This window comes from Schistocerca americana, chromosome 1 (genome assembly GCF_021461395.2).
Source record: "Schistocerca americana isolate TAMUIC-IGC-003095 chromosome 1, iqSchAmer2.1, whole genome shotgun sequence".
Lineage (NCBI taxonomy): Eukaryota > Metazoa > Arthropoda > Insecta > Orthoptera > Acrididae > Schistocerca > Schistocerca americana.
In genome coordinates this window covers 504198481-504214299 of record NC_060119.1, presented here as the reverse complement: position 1 = coordinate 504214299, position 15819 = coordinate 504198481, and the positions used below count along the sequence as shown (strand labels likewise).

The 15819-nt window shown below is 37.8% G+C and overlaps 1 protein-coding gene across 1 annotated transcript in view; it reads right to left on the bottom strand.

The window, feature by feature from the left end:
* Positions 1 to 15819, bottom strand: part of LOC124624305 (potassium voltage-gated channel subfamily H member 8) — a 496049-nt gene that overhangs the window by 62399 nt on the left and 417831 nt on the right. The window contains exon 10 of the mRNA XM_047149098.1: positions 4370 to 4647. Coding sequence (XP_047005054.1) covers positions 4370 to 4647 — 278 coding nt within the window. The remainder of the gene's footprint in view (positions 1 to 4369; positions 4648 to 15819) is intronic.

The following is a 15819-nucleotide window of genomic DNA, read 5'->3' as shown; positions in this document are numbered from 1 at the left end:
AGAATATTACACATTTTTAAAAAATAGGTATTGTGCACCAAGCCACAGTCAACATTTCTCAAGCTAACAGTGAGATACATTTATACAATCAGTCTGTGTTTAGCCTTCATCATCCAAGGCACCTTGTCAGTGGGTTGTTAAATGTTAAAGGTTAAAGATTGTACAGAACTGGAATATTCCACAGATAAAATATCCAATGGCATTGCCTTGTTTTATTAACTAAAGACACCACAAAATAAACATGTTTTTTAAGAGGTTCATTGTCAAAGCCAAATACTTTTGTAGTATTTCTTTTTGTAGTATTTCTTTAATACGTCCTAAAACATTCATGTATTTTAATTGAATGTACAAGGAGAAGGAATAATTAATATGTATAGTTCAGCATTATCTTTTTTCACAGACATTAAAAATTTCAGAAGTATAAATTTACACTATCACAACAAATTACTTTTCTAATAAATATATGATGCATGTCCAGAAACTAGATACTGTTTTTGGAAAAAAATACTCACGAAATCATTTTTCTTTTTTCCAAACCAAATTTTTTTTTCCAAGAAAGAGCATTTCTTAAACCCTTTTTCTGTGTAGCTGCCACCACTTTTCTGTTGTCGTTGTGGGAAATCAACTTTTTTATGCCCTCTTCACAGAAAGATGGCACCAGCAAAGGCAGCCACTGTTTTATGCATTGTCATCACTGTCAAAGCACTCTGCTCCAAAATCATGCATCAAGTTTGAGAACAGGTGGTACAAGATAGATGCTGCACAGAGAGTGATTGAACTGCTCCCAGTCGAATTGTTGGGTAAGGTTTTGAGTGACACCAGGAGAACGGGGATATGCTCTGTCAGGAAGCAACACAGTGCCTTGTCTGAGGTTTCCACAACTTTTGTTTTGAATTTTGCATCAAAGTTTTCTCAATATTTCACAGTATTTTACTGGATTGATGGTTTCATGTCTGGGAAGGAAATCAACGAACAGCAAATAACATGAAAACAGTATTCAGCAGTGGCTGTCTTCACAGGCAGCATCTTTCTGTGATGAGGGCATAGAAAAATTGGTTTCCTGCTGTGGCAAATGTCTGAACAATGGTGGCAACTATATAGAAAAATAGTTTTAGTTTAAGAACTGCTCTTTCCTGTAAAAATAATTTTTGGTTTGAAAAAACGTTTTATGAGTTTTTCTCCAAAAAAGTACTTACTTTCAAGACATGCCTCTTACTTGATACTCTTTTTTCGCTAAAATCCATTTGATACACCTAAAAAGGCAGGGAAGAACAGAGATTAACATTACACTTACAACATGATTATTACAGAAGGAGCACAAACTTTGATTTGGCAGAAATGTGGAAGAAATAAGTTGTGTCATTCTTAAAAGAACTATCCTGGCTTCTTTTTAAGTGATTTAGAGAAACCACAGAAATTCTGAACCCAGATAGCCAGATGTGGATTTCAACAGTACTACTGCCAAAAGCACGTCCAAGGTCTTAGTTGCTGTTCCACCTATATACAGGGTGTTTGTAGAGGAAAGGTCAGTATTTTACACAGTGACAGTATAAGTAATTCTGAACAAAAAAATATTATGTGAACATAAGTCTACAAATGCTTCATTTGGAGGTATGGGTATTGAAAGGAACTATAATTCTGCAAAACTGATGAGCACAATGTGAACATATATGCAAAATAACTGTACCATAATGTGATTTTCTTGAAAACAATGTTACAGAGATGAACAGTTATGTTATACATTTTTACATACTGTTTATTTACTTTGCATTTAGTACATAATGTATTTACAACATGCATGTTACTTGTATTCAGTTGAAAAAGATGTATCACATATTTTACAAATGGCTTTAACACTTATCGAACAGATGTTGTACAGTTCACAGAACAGATTTGAATATCCTGCCATGAACGTCGTTGCACTTTTGTGCTCTAGTGGTAACATGTTGTGTTGCTTGTTCAGTTGCCTGTGGTTGCTTCCTAATCAATTCAGCAGTGTCCATGATGCAATGAAGCAGTTTATCTCATGTATTTACCTTCACTTTGTGAACCTCTGATTTCATCCAACCTCATGAACAGAAATCTAAAGGTGTAAGGTCAGATGATCCTGGAGGCCAGTTAATAGCACCACTATGGCCAATCCAGTGATAAGGGTAGGTGCAGTTGAGATGGTCCCTCACACGTAAGGTAACATGTGGAGGGGCACCGTCATGTTGAAAGTATATTCCAGTTTGTTTGGCTAAAGGAACGTCTTCCAATAGTTCCACAAATGAATTTTCCAAAAAAATGCAGGTAACTCTTTCCAAGGGTAGGTGCAGTTGAGATGGTCCCTCACACGTAAGGTAACATGTGGAGGGGCACCGTCATGTTGAAAGTATATTCCAGTTTGTTTGGCTAAAGGAACGTCTTCCAATAGTTCCACAAATGAATTTTCCAAAAAATGCAGGTAACTCTCTCCAAGGGTAGGTGCGGTTGAGATGGTCCCTCACACATAAGGTAACATGTGGAGGGGCACCGTCATGTTGAAAGTATATTCCAGTTTGTTTGGCTAAAGGAACGTCTTCCAATAGTTCCACAAATGAATTTTCCAAAAAATGCAGGTAACTCTCTCCTGTCAGTCACTGATTGGTAATAAATGGACCTATCAAAACGTTACTGATCATGCTGCACCAAACATTTATGGCAAAATGAACTTTAAATTGCTATCCACTGAAGTGTACATATTTTCCCATGACCATCAATGATTACTGCGTGTGTTGTTGATTCCATGTCGTGAAAACTAGGCTTCGTCAGTGAATCGTATGTATGGGAGTCAATGACTATTCTCAATTACCCAGTGACAGAATTGCAGTCATTGGGCATTGTCACAAATGTGGAGATTTTGGATACGTTGTATGTGAAATGGATACAGGTTTTCCACATGTAAGGTTCCCCATACATGAGTCTGTGGGACATTCATATGCAGGGACATTCTTTGTATGCTCATACTGGGACTTCACTCAGCACTTGCAATAATTCCTTCCTGTCCTTGTAAAGTTTGTTAACATCCACGCTTGGACAAAACATGTCTACTTGGTAGAGAGCCTGTTGCACACAAAGTTAATCATCAAGTTGGAAAGTGCCTGTGGTATTTTTCTCTTCGGCGGTAGCACTACCATCACAGAAGCCATAAACATACACTATATCTGTGTACTCCTCAATACTGTAGATGTGTGGCATTGTCAGCAGCACTTGTATGAACACAGTTAACACCACACACTACACAGCTAACAAATCCATCGCCGGTACACAACACAATTCGGCTTACACAGCACAACTGCACAAACAACAGGTGATTGTACTACATATGTCACATGACCATAATATGTGTAGGTTGTATAGTGTAAAAATGGCATGTACCCATGCATTGTTTGCAAGAAAATCACGTTATTGTCCAGTTGTATTTTGTATACGTTCATGATGTGCTCATCAATTTTGCAGAATTAAAATTCCTTTCAATACCCATGTCTCCCTAACGAAGCATTTACAGACCTATGTTCATACATTTTTTGTTCAGAATTACTTATACTATCACTTTTTAAAGTATTGATGTTTCCCCCCCAAACATCCTGTATACATAGCGTTTGTCAGAATTTCCACATTTATCAGGTTAAACAATGTAAAAAGGAAGGTTTACCAAATATTTTTAAGAGATAGACAGATATTTATTTCATAGCATCCATATGCCTTTATTTAAGTCAGATTTTGCATCCTCTCTTCCCTCCCACTGTCACCCTAGTCCTCTTTACTTTTTCAGTTTCTCTGTTAGATCATTACTGAGAGGGCCCAAATCTTTGCAAAATTATCTGATTGACACTTTGCTTCTGCGCAAGTAGTCTAGGAGTCCTTGTGATAACTGTGTGGCTCTCTCCATGACAGACCATTGATAACACAGGCTAGTACATGTACCACTATCCTATAGCATGATACTTTGAAAGTAAAAAAAATAGTTACTCAGCAAGTTGTTTCACAAGTAATTCCCCCCCAGATATAAAAAACAATGAGGCAATTGCAATATAATGGAACATAAGTATAAAGTTTTATTTCACCTTAAAGTTTTGATAAAGCTGACAATGTTTCTAAGTATTTTGTTAATTATTTACATTTTTTAATTATGATTTGGGGAAAATCTGCATGATATTTAGTTTATCTTGTGTCCTCTCACAATTATTTATCTGCATCTACATGACTACTTGGCAATTACTACCTGGCAGTGTGGCCATTTAAATGCAAACTCTTTCTACTGGATTTCATAAAATGATCACCACTTTAGGAAAACCATGTGAACACTAAAAATGTAATTGGTTAAATTAACTTGAATGGTACATACCTCTGCTTCATAGCCTTCACGGAGGTTGTACGTCAGGTCATGCTGAATATCATTTGCAAATTCTTGCTGATACTCAGGGTATAGTCTCAAAACATCTACTAGGCCTTGCATATTAATACACTTTAAATCACAGTAGGTGAGTGCTTTTACATCACAGCTTGATTTCACAACCACATCAGTGCTAGAGGCTCCACCTCCTCCTCCTCCACCACCACCACTTCCATTGCCCGAAGGCTGCAGGTACATAGAAATATCACAGCCAAACAAATCACCTTTACCTGAAAAAATTACAAAAGGTCATAGACTAGGTACCAGTTTCTGCATTGATGTTCAGAAATTATGCGTGAATTTCTAATTAACATTTTGATTAAATTGTCACCTATGACTTGTGTAGCAGATTTGATGTTTTTAGAACTATTCAAAGTACATGGCTATCAACAATGAATAAAAAGATAGATTGTTACTTACAATAAAGAAGACACAGTAAGTTGCAGACAGGCACGATTAAAAAACGCTTATATAAATCTTTTGGCTGCAGCCTTTATCAGCAAAAGAGAAAGACACACCATTCATACAAACAAACAAGGTTGCTTGTGCATGAGAATGGTATGTGTTTCTCTTTTGCTGATGAAGGCTGTAGCTGAAAGCTTTATACAAGTATCTTCTAATTGTGCCTGTCTGCAACTTAACACATATTCTTTATGGTAAGCATCCTGTATTTTCCTACAGTGTTGATATTCCTACCTGGAGTTTCCACTCTTCAAAGTACATGACTTTATTTTACAGTAATATTGGGCAAATAATTCAGGAAATCTTGGAAATGAATCATATTTCTAACTTCAACAATTGTCGGAAAAGCTCTTGATGGTATTGTTGCTATCAGTGAAAATAAATTGTTTTAGGTCCAAATTAGTTTTCATTTCTAGATTTCAGGAAATCTTTTGACATGTTGCCCATTGCAGGCTTGCAATGCAGATACAACATATGGAATACTTTCCCAGATATCTAAATGGCTCAAAGATTTCTTAAGTAATAGAACCCAGTATGTTGTTGGTTGGTCGGTTGTTTTGGGGAAGGAGACCAGACAGCGAGGTCATCAGTCTCATCGGATTAGGGAAGGATGGGGAAGGAAGTCAGCTGTGTCCTTTGAAAGGAACCATCCCGGCATTTGCCTGGAGCAATTTAGGGAAATCACAGAAAAACTAAATCAGGATGGCCGGACACGGGACTGAACTGTCGTCCTCCCAAACAGTATGTTGTCCTCAATGACAAGTAGCCATCAAGGACAAGAGTATTCTCAGGGGTGCCCCAGGGAAGTGTGATAGAGCTGCTATTATTTTCTACATACATAATTGATCTGGCAGACAGAGTGGGAAGCAGTCTGCAGTTGTTTTCTGATGATGATGTGATGTACAGGAAAGTGTTGAAATTGAGTGACAATAGAAGGATACAGGATGACTTAGACAAAATTTCTAGTGGATGTGTTGAATAGCAACATAGAAAAAAATGTAAGTTAATGCATATGAGTAGGGAAAACAAAACCATAAAGTTTGGATACAGCATTAGCAGTGACCTGCTTGACAAACTGACATTGTTTAAATATCTGGATGTAATTTTGCCAACCAATATGAAATGGAATGAGCATGTAAGGGTTGTAGTAGGAATGTGACTGATTGACTTAGGTTTATTGCAAGACTTTTGGGAAAGTGTGGTTCATTTGTAAAGCATATATACTCATGCAACCTATTCTTGAGTACAGCTCAAGTGTTTTCGATCCATACCAGGTCCGATTAAAGGAAGAAATTGAAGCAATTCAGAGGTGGGCTGCTAGATTCGTTACTTCTAGGTTTGAACAACATGCAGATGTTATGAAGTTGAACTGAAATGGAAATCTCTGGAAAGAAGGTTTTTTTCTTTTTTTTTTTTTTTTTTAAAAAAAAAAAAAGAAAAAAAAAAAAGGGAACTCTATTGAGAAAATTTAGAGAACCACCATTTGAAGATGACTGCAGAACTATTCTACTGCTGGCAATATACATTTTGAGTGAGGACCAAAAAGCTAAAATACAAGGCATTAGGGCTCATACAGAAGCATATAGATGGTCATTTTTCCCTCTCTTTATTTATGAGTGGAACAGGAAGGTAGGTGGCTATTAGCGGTACCGTAAAGGTACGCAGTGTACATTGGCTTGCAGAGTATGTATGTAGATGCAGATTTATAGATGTTGTACAGTTTCGGACTAATATGGTGTCTGTGGGGATCTCCATTCATCTGCATAACTTTCTTTATGACTCAAACATTGTTGTTTATGTTGATCAGATTTCAGTGAAGACATGTCTCAATTGTTCTCACAAGTGGACTTCCCTCTTGTCAATTCCATTCAATTCCTCTATCAATTTTTCTCTATTTACCAACAAGAATGCTTTCTTACAATTTACAGAGACTGTATGGTACTTAGCTCTGGTGTATCGGGGTATCTGCTATCTGATCTGTAAGTGCTTCACTAACTGCATTGTGCTCCTGTCTTTTGTTGAGTATTTTTGTGAATACTTTGAAGGAAGTGTTTTCTAGCAACACTACTCTGAATGAATCTGCTGATGCTCTGTCTTCCTCTCCTTTGTACAGGATATTTGTTGCTGCTATTTCCCAGTTTTCAGGATTCCTTTTTCTGTTTGTAAGCACCTGTTCATCAGCTCCTTCCACAGTTCCTCCATATGAACATTGGAGATTTTTAGATGTTCCATGTACATGTTGTCATGTTTCTTCCTTCTTTTATTGCTTGTCTGAGTTCAGCACATGTTACTAATTCAAAGTTGTGCATGGTTTCTGTTGCTTCCATTTCATGTACCTTGTCTTTTTCCTGTTTATTCTATATTTATGAGAAATGTGTTTCCCATTTCTTCATGTGAATTTCTCCTGTTATGGGTGTGACATTCTTTCTCATTGCAATGAATGAGTCTGATTTTTCATCTACTGCTAATTTTCTTGCCTTCTCCTCAATTTATTCTGCTTTTTTCCTTTTCATTGTAGATTTGTATTTCCTTTTCGTATAAGGATACACAGTTAAATCTGCCAGTCTGTCTTCCTTTTTATAAAATTTTTTCTATTTGACTGTAAACTGCACATCTGTTTCACACAGTCATGCTTTTGGTTTTATAGCCATTCTCAAGCACATGTTGAAATGTTACAATATATTGAAAAAAAAAAATATCTGGTCTTATACACATTGTTCACAACAGCTGATGCACAGAAGAGATGAATGATGGTCGTGGGAATATACTGACTGTTAAATATGCCATACTGTGTGTTAATGGTTATTCATTGCACAATGTTAGCCACATAATGTTCTTCAATATGTTCTCACATACTGTAATATGATAACTGGTCTATAAGACCAGAAATATGTTTTTTTGATGATGGTTTGTCACAGATAGGTCAGATGCATTGCGACATTTCAACATGACTTGAGGATGGCTATAAAGCTGAATTTATGATTATGTGAATTAAATGAACATTTTACACTCAAACGGCAGAAATTTCTTTCAAAAAATTCTACATGTCTATGGTTCCCCACCAAGCAAAAAATCATGTCTCTGTTTTTGCTGTGTACAGTGTGTGATGAAGCAAGCTGGGATCTCTTTACTTCCTCTCTTGTTTTGCTATCTGCCTCCTTAAATTCATTTCTTCATTTCCATAAAAGAGGAAGGCTGGCCCTCAGTCTTAAGGAATAGAGCACCAAGTCTAATTTTTAGTTTTGTGTATGTAAGTAATTTCCTAATGTATTTTGACTATTCCTAGTTAATTTCTTTTATTATAGGGTGAAATCAGTAACTGTTTCATGACTTAGATTCTATTGTTGACCTATAAACAAATATAAACTCTGTACTAATTAAAACATTTGGAAGAAGAACTGCTAGGATTCTTAAAGTACTTATTTGGCTCTATTCAAAAACATATCAGCAAAGCCAGCTCTTAATTAATTCCAAAACAATCATGAGGTTTGTCAGAAGTATTACTTGCATAACTATATCCATTAATTTCATTATTTAAGCAAATAATTCAACCTAACCTATGTGATAGAAGAAACTGTTAAAATGAAGGAATTTTTCGATGTATTCAGTTAATTGAGTTATGTTTTAATTGTAATTTCTGTAAATTAAACATCAAACAATGTATAGTTTCAGTGCCTATTATTGCAGCGATATATAAAGGACCAATTTTTGGTCCTGAGACAGTCACTCCGTGGCCGATTTTCAGAGGGAAATTATGTACTTTCCAAGTAACAACAATTCATCATCTTAACCATGGAGTTAGTGTAACATAAATAGGCCGTGTTTTAAAACAATGCCAGTGTATGTTCAATTTATTTGAGAAATAGTGTCACATGTACCTTATTATTCTGCAAGAACTGTGAACTATGTGGTTAAGTGTTTACTGCTCATAGATGTTCAACTGCAAACTATTGTAGCAGTATGCTGATGTTTGCCTGCAATCTATTAATGAGACTTAACATTTATCAGTAGTGAACTGGCCATATAACTGTGCAATATTGGGGGGTTGTGAACAGGGAAAGTAAAGAACTGTGAAATGCAACTGTGCAACTGAGGACTATCAATGAAGAAATAAAGCAGACGAATGTCACAAGTGCTGAAGGGTTTCTTTCCTTTCCCTAAAACATTCTTGGTCAAACCAGTTTTGCTCTTGCCTTCTTCTTTTGATTTTCATGGCTTTGTTTAATACTTCTGTGGGTATTTTCAGAGTTTCTTCCAGTTGGCATTCCTCTATTAGTGCCCTCAGTCTTTCAATGTTATCTCTGTTTTGCTCCATAATTCCTTGTTGTATCTTTTGGGAGTAGATATTTGATCCAGTTGCCCATTCCTCAGTTGTAGTGATTCAATGTGGAAGCTCCTTATTATGGGTATGTGTGTCCTAATGGGGCCTGCTGCTAAGAATCATAACCCTCCTTGTTTGTATAGCACTAAATTTCATACTTTATAAAACACTAAAATCATTGTACTGGTTCCATTATGTGCAATGTAGGTTGGTATTTTCATTTTATTTGCTAGCTTGAAACTTCCCTCTTCTAGTGTTTCTAGCAGTAAGCATGAGCATTCATCTTATCAGACCCACAGTTATGATTTCTGGCTAGTATAAGATTTGTGTTGTATTTCAGTTGTTTGGTGGCTTTTGATACAATATCTATTATGATTTCAACCTGTACAGCTGGCTGTATATACACTATCCAGTCATATTGATGTGACCATCTGTCAGAAGCTAGAATAACCACCTTTTGCAGCACGAACTACAGTGAGTCTCTGGAAAGTACCAGTAGTGATGTGGAGCCATGCTAACTCCAGTGTCATGTCCAGCAGCACTAGATTTCTCAGTTGATGATCCATGGCACATAAAGTCTGATCCCACAGATTTCTGACAAGGTTTTGTTCTGGAGAGGTTTGTGGCCACGAGAGTATGGTAAACTCATCCTAGTGCTCTTCGAGCTGTGTGACTCATTGCATTGTCCTGCCACAGTGTTGACAAATAAACTGCCTGTGGGGCTGGAGATGGTCCAGAACAATGGATGCATCCTTGTGCTGATCCACTATGCTTTCTAGAATGATGAGATCCCCCAGGGAATGTATTCCAGAATGACCCTTCCAATGATTTTTGCAGGGTGTTTGCTTTCAGATGTTTCATGCCATACAAGCCAATGGCCACCTGTCTGATGGAGCATAAAAAGTGATTCATATAAATGGCCACCTGTTACCTCTCGGTGGATGTTCAGTTGACCAAACCAGTGTCACCCTTCTTTTATTTCCTTCATTACTTCTTCACTGTATGGTTTGAACAGCAGGGTTGAAAGATTACATCCCAGTCTTAAATCCTTTTTAATCTGAACACTTCAAACTTTGTCTTCCACTCTTGTTAGTCCCTCTAGGTTCTTGTATATATTATATATTACCCATATCTCCCTATAGCTACTCCCATTTTTCTCAGAATTTCGCATATCTTGCTCCATTTGACATAGTCAAGTGCTTCTACGATGTCGACAATCCAATGAACATGTCTTGATTTCTCCTTAGTCTTGCTTCTATTATCAACCGCAACATTACAATTGCCTCTCTGGTGCCTTTAACTTTCCTAAAGTCAAAATGATCATCATCCAGTATATCCTCAATTGTCTTTCCCATTCTTCTGTATATTATTCTTGTCAGCAACTTGAGTGCAAGAGCGGTTACGCTGATTGTGCAATAATTCTCACACTTGTCAGCTCTTGCAGTCTTCAGAATTGTGGGGATGATATTTTTCTGAAAGTCAGATGGTATGTCACCAGACTGATACATTCTACACACCGACATGAATAGTCATTTTGTTGCCACACTCCCCAATGATTCTGATGGAATTTTATTTATCCCTTCTGCCTTATTTGTTATTAAGTTCTGGAAAGCTCTTTTAAATTCTGGTTCTAATGCTAGATTCCCTATCTCTCTTAAATTGACTCCTGCTCCTTCTTCTATCACATCAGACAAATCTTTGCGCTGATAGAGGTCTTCTATGTACTCTTTCCACCCATCTGCACTCTCTCTGCATTTAATAGTGCAATTCCTGTTGCACTCTTAATGCTAGCACTCTTGCTTTTAATTTCCCCAAAGATTGTTTTCACTTTTGTATAAGCAGCCTTTTCACATAACTTCCCTGCATTTGCCATTTATTTCATTATAAAGTGACTTGCATTTTTGTATTCGTGAATTTATTTGAACATTTTTGTACTTCCTTCTTTCATCGATCAACAGAACTATTTCTTCTGTTGCCCATGGTTTCTTCACAGTTACATTGTTTGTACCAACAATTTTCTTTCCAGCTTCTGTGATCACCTGTTTTAGAGATGCCCATTCCTCTTCTACTGAACTGCCTACTGAGATATTCTTTATTAGAGTATCTATGGTCTTGGAGAGCTTCATACATATCTCTTCATTCCTCTCATTTTGTTGACATTCCTGACATAAGCATTGTTGGTAGATGTTGAAGGGCGTCCTGAGCAAGTGTCATCTTTAACTTCTGTTTGGCCATTTTAAAACCATTTAAAATATTTGTAACACCAAGTACAGCTTAAGCATTCACCACTGATAGCTTCCTGCATCATTTGGCGTGTCTCTGTAGAGGTTTTCTTGAGATTCAAGCAAACTGTGAGGCACAATTTTCTACTCAATACAGCACTGAACAATAACTAACAAACATATAATAATGAAACTTCCACCAGTTACACAATAAACATGGGCTTGTGCAGGGATGCCAACCAAACTTTGACCCAACACACCATTGTGGCGAAATTATGAATGTTCCAGAATTATTTGAACAGACCTCGTATCTAGAGTGAGCCTTAGCGTTTCCCTTTTCAAATATTCCAGCTTTACTATGTGTTCAGACTTCTGACATTACATGCCCCGACTCACGGAATGTTATCCTTTTGTTGGTTCTTCAATCTTTTTCTCATTGTCACCTCCCCTTTGGCAGTCCCCTCCAGAAGAGCCAAATGGGGGACTAATCCAGAATCTTTTGCCAATGGAGAGATAATCACTTTTCAATTACAGGGCACATGTCCTGTGGATATATGAAATGTGTCTTCAATGCAGTGGTTTCCATTGTCTTCTACATTCTCATGCCATTGATCATTGCTGATTCTTCTGCCCTTAGGGGCAGTTTCCCACCCCAAGGGCAAAAGAATGTCATGAAGCTCTGTCCGCTCCTCTGAACCTCTTTGACAAGGCCATTGGTGAATGAGGGGTGACTATGGTCAGTTCAAGGCACAACAGCACAATGAACAACTACAAGCCGTCATTTATAACATATCCACTAACCTACAGACTGAAGTTTGCCCTATCCTGTTGCTGATCCACCCTATACTCTGTGACACTCCCTCTTACCTCAATGACTCCACTACATAATATTCAACGAGCTCCACAATTAAGCACACCCAGGCATGTGCGTTAAGCATACACAGGCATTCGCCAAATACTTTACTAGTGATGGACATTGATGTGGTCAAATATCAAGAAAGACTGTAAACTTTGGGCTCAACTTGTACCACGTGTCAAAAGTGCAACATCTCACACCATGAGCAACCTCACATAGACCATTTCCAAATCCTGGAAGGATGCTTTTAACATGTACATATTGACATGATCGGCCCACCACACATCTCCAACATCTACTCCTATCATCTCTTGCTGATCGATCAGGTCACAAATGGGTTGAAGCAGCACCAATAAAAGAGATTATGGCCAAATCTACCACCGAAGTATTTGTTGAAACATGGACTCACATTTTGGCTGCCTCATGTCCACCGCAACAGACCAGAACAGACAGTTCAGATTTGCTCTCTTCCTCAAACTGTACAATATGAGAGGCACTAGCTCTAGCATACCATCCTCAATGTAACAAGCTGGCCCTCCAAGCAGACTTCATGCTCCAAGAACCATCACCTATGTCACCAGACCTACCAGACTTAGTTGCAGATGTTAAGGATCATATAGCACACCTTCTTATATTACCATCCCTTCCAAATTCATCGCCAAAAGTCTTTGTTCCCATAACAATGAGTAACTGGGATTTCATAATGTTAAGGGATGATACAGTTCAACCTGCCCTACACCCTGACTACTCAATCCCCTACAAATTGCACTGAAAAGATGCTTGAACCTTCCACACATCAATTAATGGAAAAACTACAACCATGTCTGTCAAGTAACTCAAATTCACGGACGCTTCAACATGCTTCACCAGATGACAGTACATGTCAAGCACCTCCCTCTCCAACACTTGCCAACACTCTCACTAGCAACTCAGCACCATCAAGCTTTATATTGAGACTGGAAAGCCATAACTTCTTCCCCAAGGACCTCCACATCAAGCTAACAGGCAGCAATCTCCTTTGCAAAGGCCAACCACCAGACTGCTCCACCACATGGAACTTCTGCAAGACTGTAAAACTATCACATGACATCGATACTGCCACCCTCACATCCTGCACTTTCAGCAGAAGTCACTAGCACCACCCAGCCCTGGTGACACATTTTTATCTGTGTCCTCCCCCCCCTCCCCCTCCCCATCACCCCACATGCAAAATGCACCACACTTCCATGCTATGGCTGGCCCCACCATATATTGGCCTGCCTCCACAATTATCACTTCTATGCAATCTGGGGTATGTCACTGCCTGTGCCTCAACACTCCATGCAGCCTCCCTCACTGCACTCTACACTAGAGGGAGGGCTCTGTGGGAACACTGTTACACAAAGTAACACTGCTGGTGGTCAACCTGTTTCCCACACAGGAAACTCTTTGAACTCTTTGCCCAGCAATTGGGCTGATGATTTTATTGCACTCAGTCATCTGCACAGTGTATGTTTATATTTCACTAGAAGTGCTACACAGAGTACATGGATCAAGTGATTATTCATCATAATTGTTGTCTCCTATCCCTGTGAATTTAAACCTTTTTCTCTCCTCAGGCACGCAGTTTTTCACATTCTACATTTCCCCCAATACTGCTTCTCTCTAGGAATTTTCTTATACTGTTTGTGTTTTTGTGTTGTTTTTTTTCTGTAGAGCCAGGCCATCTTGTCTGCTACTTCCAGCTCAGTCTTCTTTCTTGGATCCTGTGATGAATTTAATCTATCTTAGGCTTTCTGTGTTCTCCTTTCTCCTCAGTATATTGTTTCCCAGTCCTTTCCTTCTGATAGTTTACTTCTGTTTCTCATCTTCTCGTGGGCCATTTCTTCTTTTCTTAAAAATTATCCACTGGTGTTCTTCTCCCCACCCCTGTGTGTCTGGGCAGGATTTGGATTCATAGTCTTTTTGGGTCCTTCATTTCTGTTCAGTCTTCCCTTGTTCCCTTCTTTCCATCATTCCCTCTCTCCTCTTTGGTCTAGTGTCTCTCTTGTTGGATACATTCACCTCCTTGTTGGGGTTTATTCCTTCTGATATGTTGGATTCTCTGTGTAGTGGTTTCAGTGATTTTTTGTGCTGCTTTCTTAATTTCTTCTTTTATTATTTTCTTGATGTTGTTTGAAATATGTATCATAATATATTGTAATTTCTGCAGCTGTGAGTGACATATGAGGTCAAGTATATGTCTCTTGATGCTCATTAGTGCTTGACTCATCACTGTTGCTGTCACTTTTCTGTTCTATTCTGGTAGCTCTTGACAGGTACTGGTTCTTGCTTGTAGCTTCGTGTGTTGGCTAAATAGGGTTCTGTGCCTGTGTGTGGCTTATGTGAACTGCTGATAGAGGTCTCAAGGCAGTGATTGATGCCCTGGATTTCACAGTTGTCATCTCTGTTTTGCTCTGCTCTGGTAGGCGCACTTGCCCCATTGGGCAGCTGTCTTCTCCCCTTTCTTTATTTCCCTTTGTTTTCCTTCCATAACTTCATCTCTAGGTTCCATGTTTTCCTTACTTTTTACTTTTGAAGTGTTCTTGATTCAGCACTTCTTTAATGCCTGATAAACAAAATATTCTTAAGTGCTATGTAATCAGATTTATAATAGACTGAGTATTTTTTAATCAACACAAGGCATGTAATGCTGAATAATACAACGTATATCAGTATAATCGACAAACTTAAATCATACAGCATTGACAAAATGATTAGCTTATGTGTCATAATACTCTAATAACTGAGCACAGCACAGTTCATTAGACTAGAGCTACAATTCACAAATTAGTTAACTGCCAATTAGCAACAATAAATTTAAAATTAAAACACAAAATCATAATAGTACAATTCAGAGCAAGTATATACCATCCATTAAAATTATCCATTTAGACATACTATAGTACAGTCACACTGTTGACTAGATGTACAAGAGCTGCTAGAACATTGGGTTTCAGGTAGGCATCATAAATGTAAAAAGAATGTGTAAGTAAGGGTTTTTTTAATTCCTAAATGCGTTCCTATTTTTCCTAGCTTATAAGGGTAATTTATTGTAAAGCACACTGCCCATATTTCTAACACCAAGCAAATGTTTGTTCAGTCTTTGACTATTAATGTGAATGCCTGCAATAAAATTATTATTATGATCTTGAATAGATTTAGTGGTCTCAAACAAATGAAAATTCTTACAAGCAAGTGTTACAGTTTCTAAGATATAAATGCTGGGAACAGGTAGCACTTTCAATTTGCTGAAAAGAAGCTTAGCAGATATGCTTCATTATCTTCAGTGGCCTTTTTTGTATCCCATAAATTTTACCAAACACTGATGTCCCAACTTTGGTTTCCATAAGAGAGATTCGAGTGTACTTAAGCAAAATAAACTTTTTTTAGGCTTCACAAGACTGACCAAGAATCCAAAAGTCACATCACAGACTGCTCAATTTCTTTACCAGCTTCTCTTCTAAATATTACATTGTAAGTTATTGTCTATTCACACTTCAAGGAATTTAACCTCATTGAC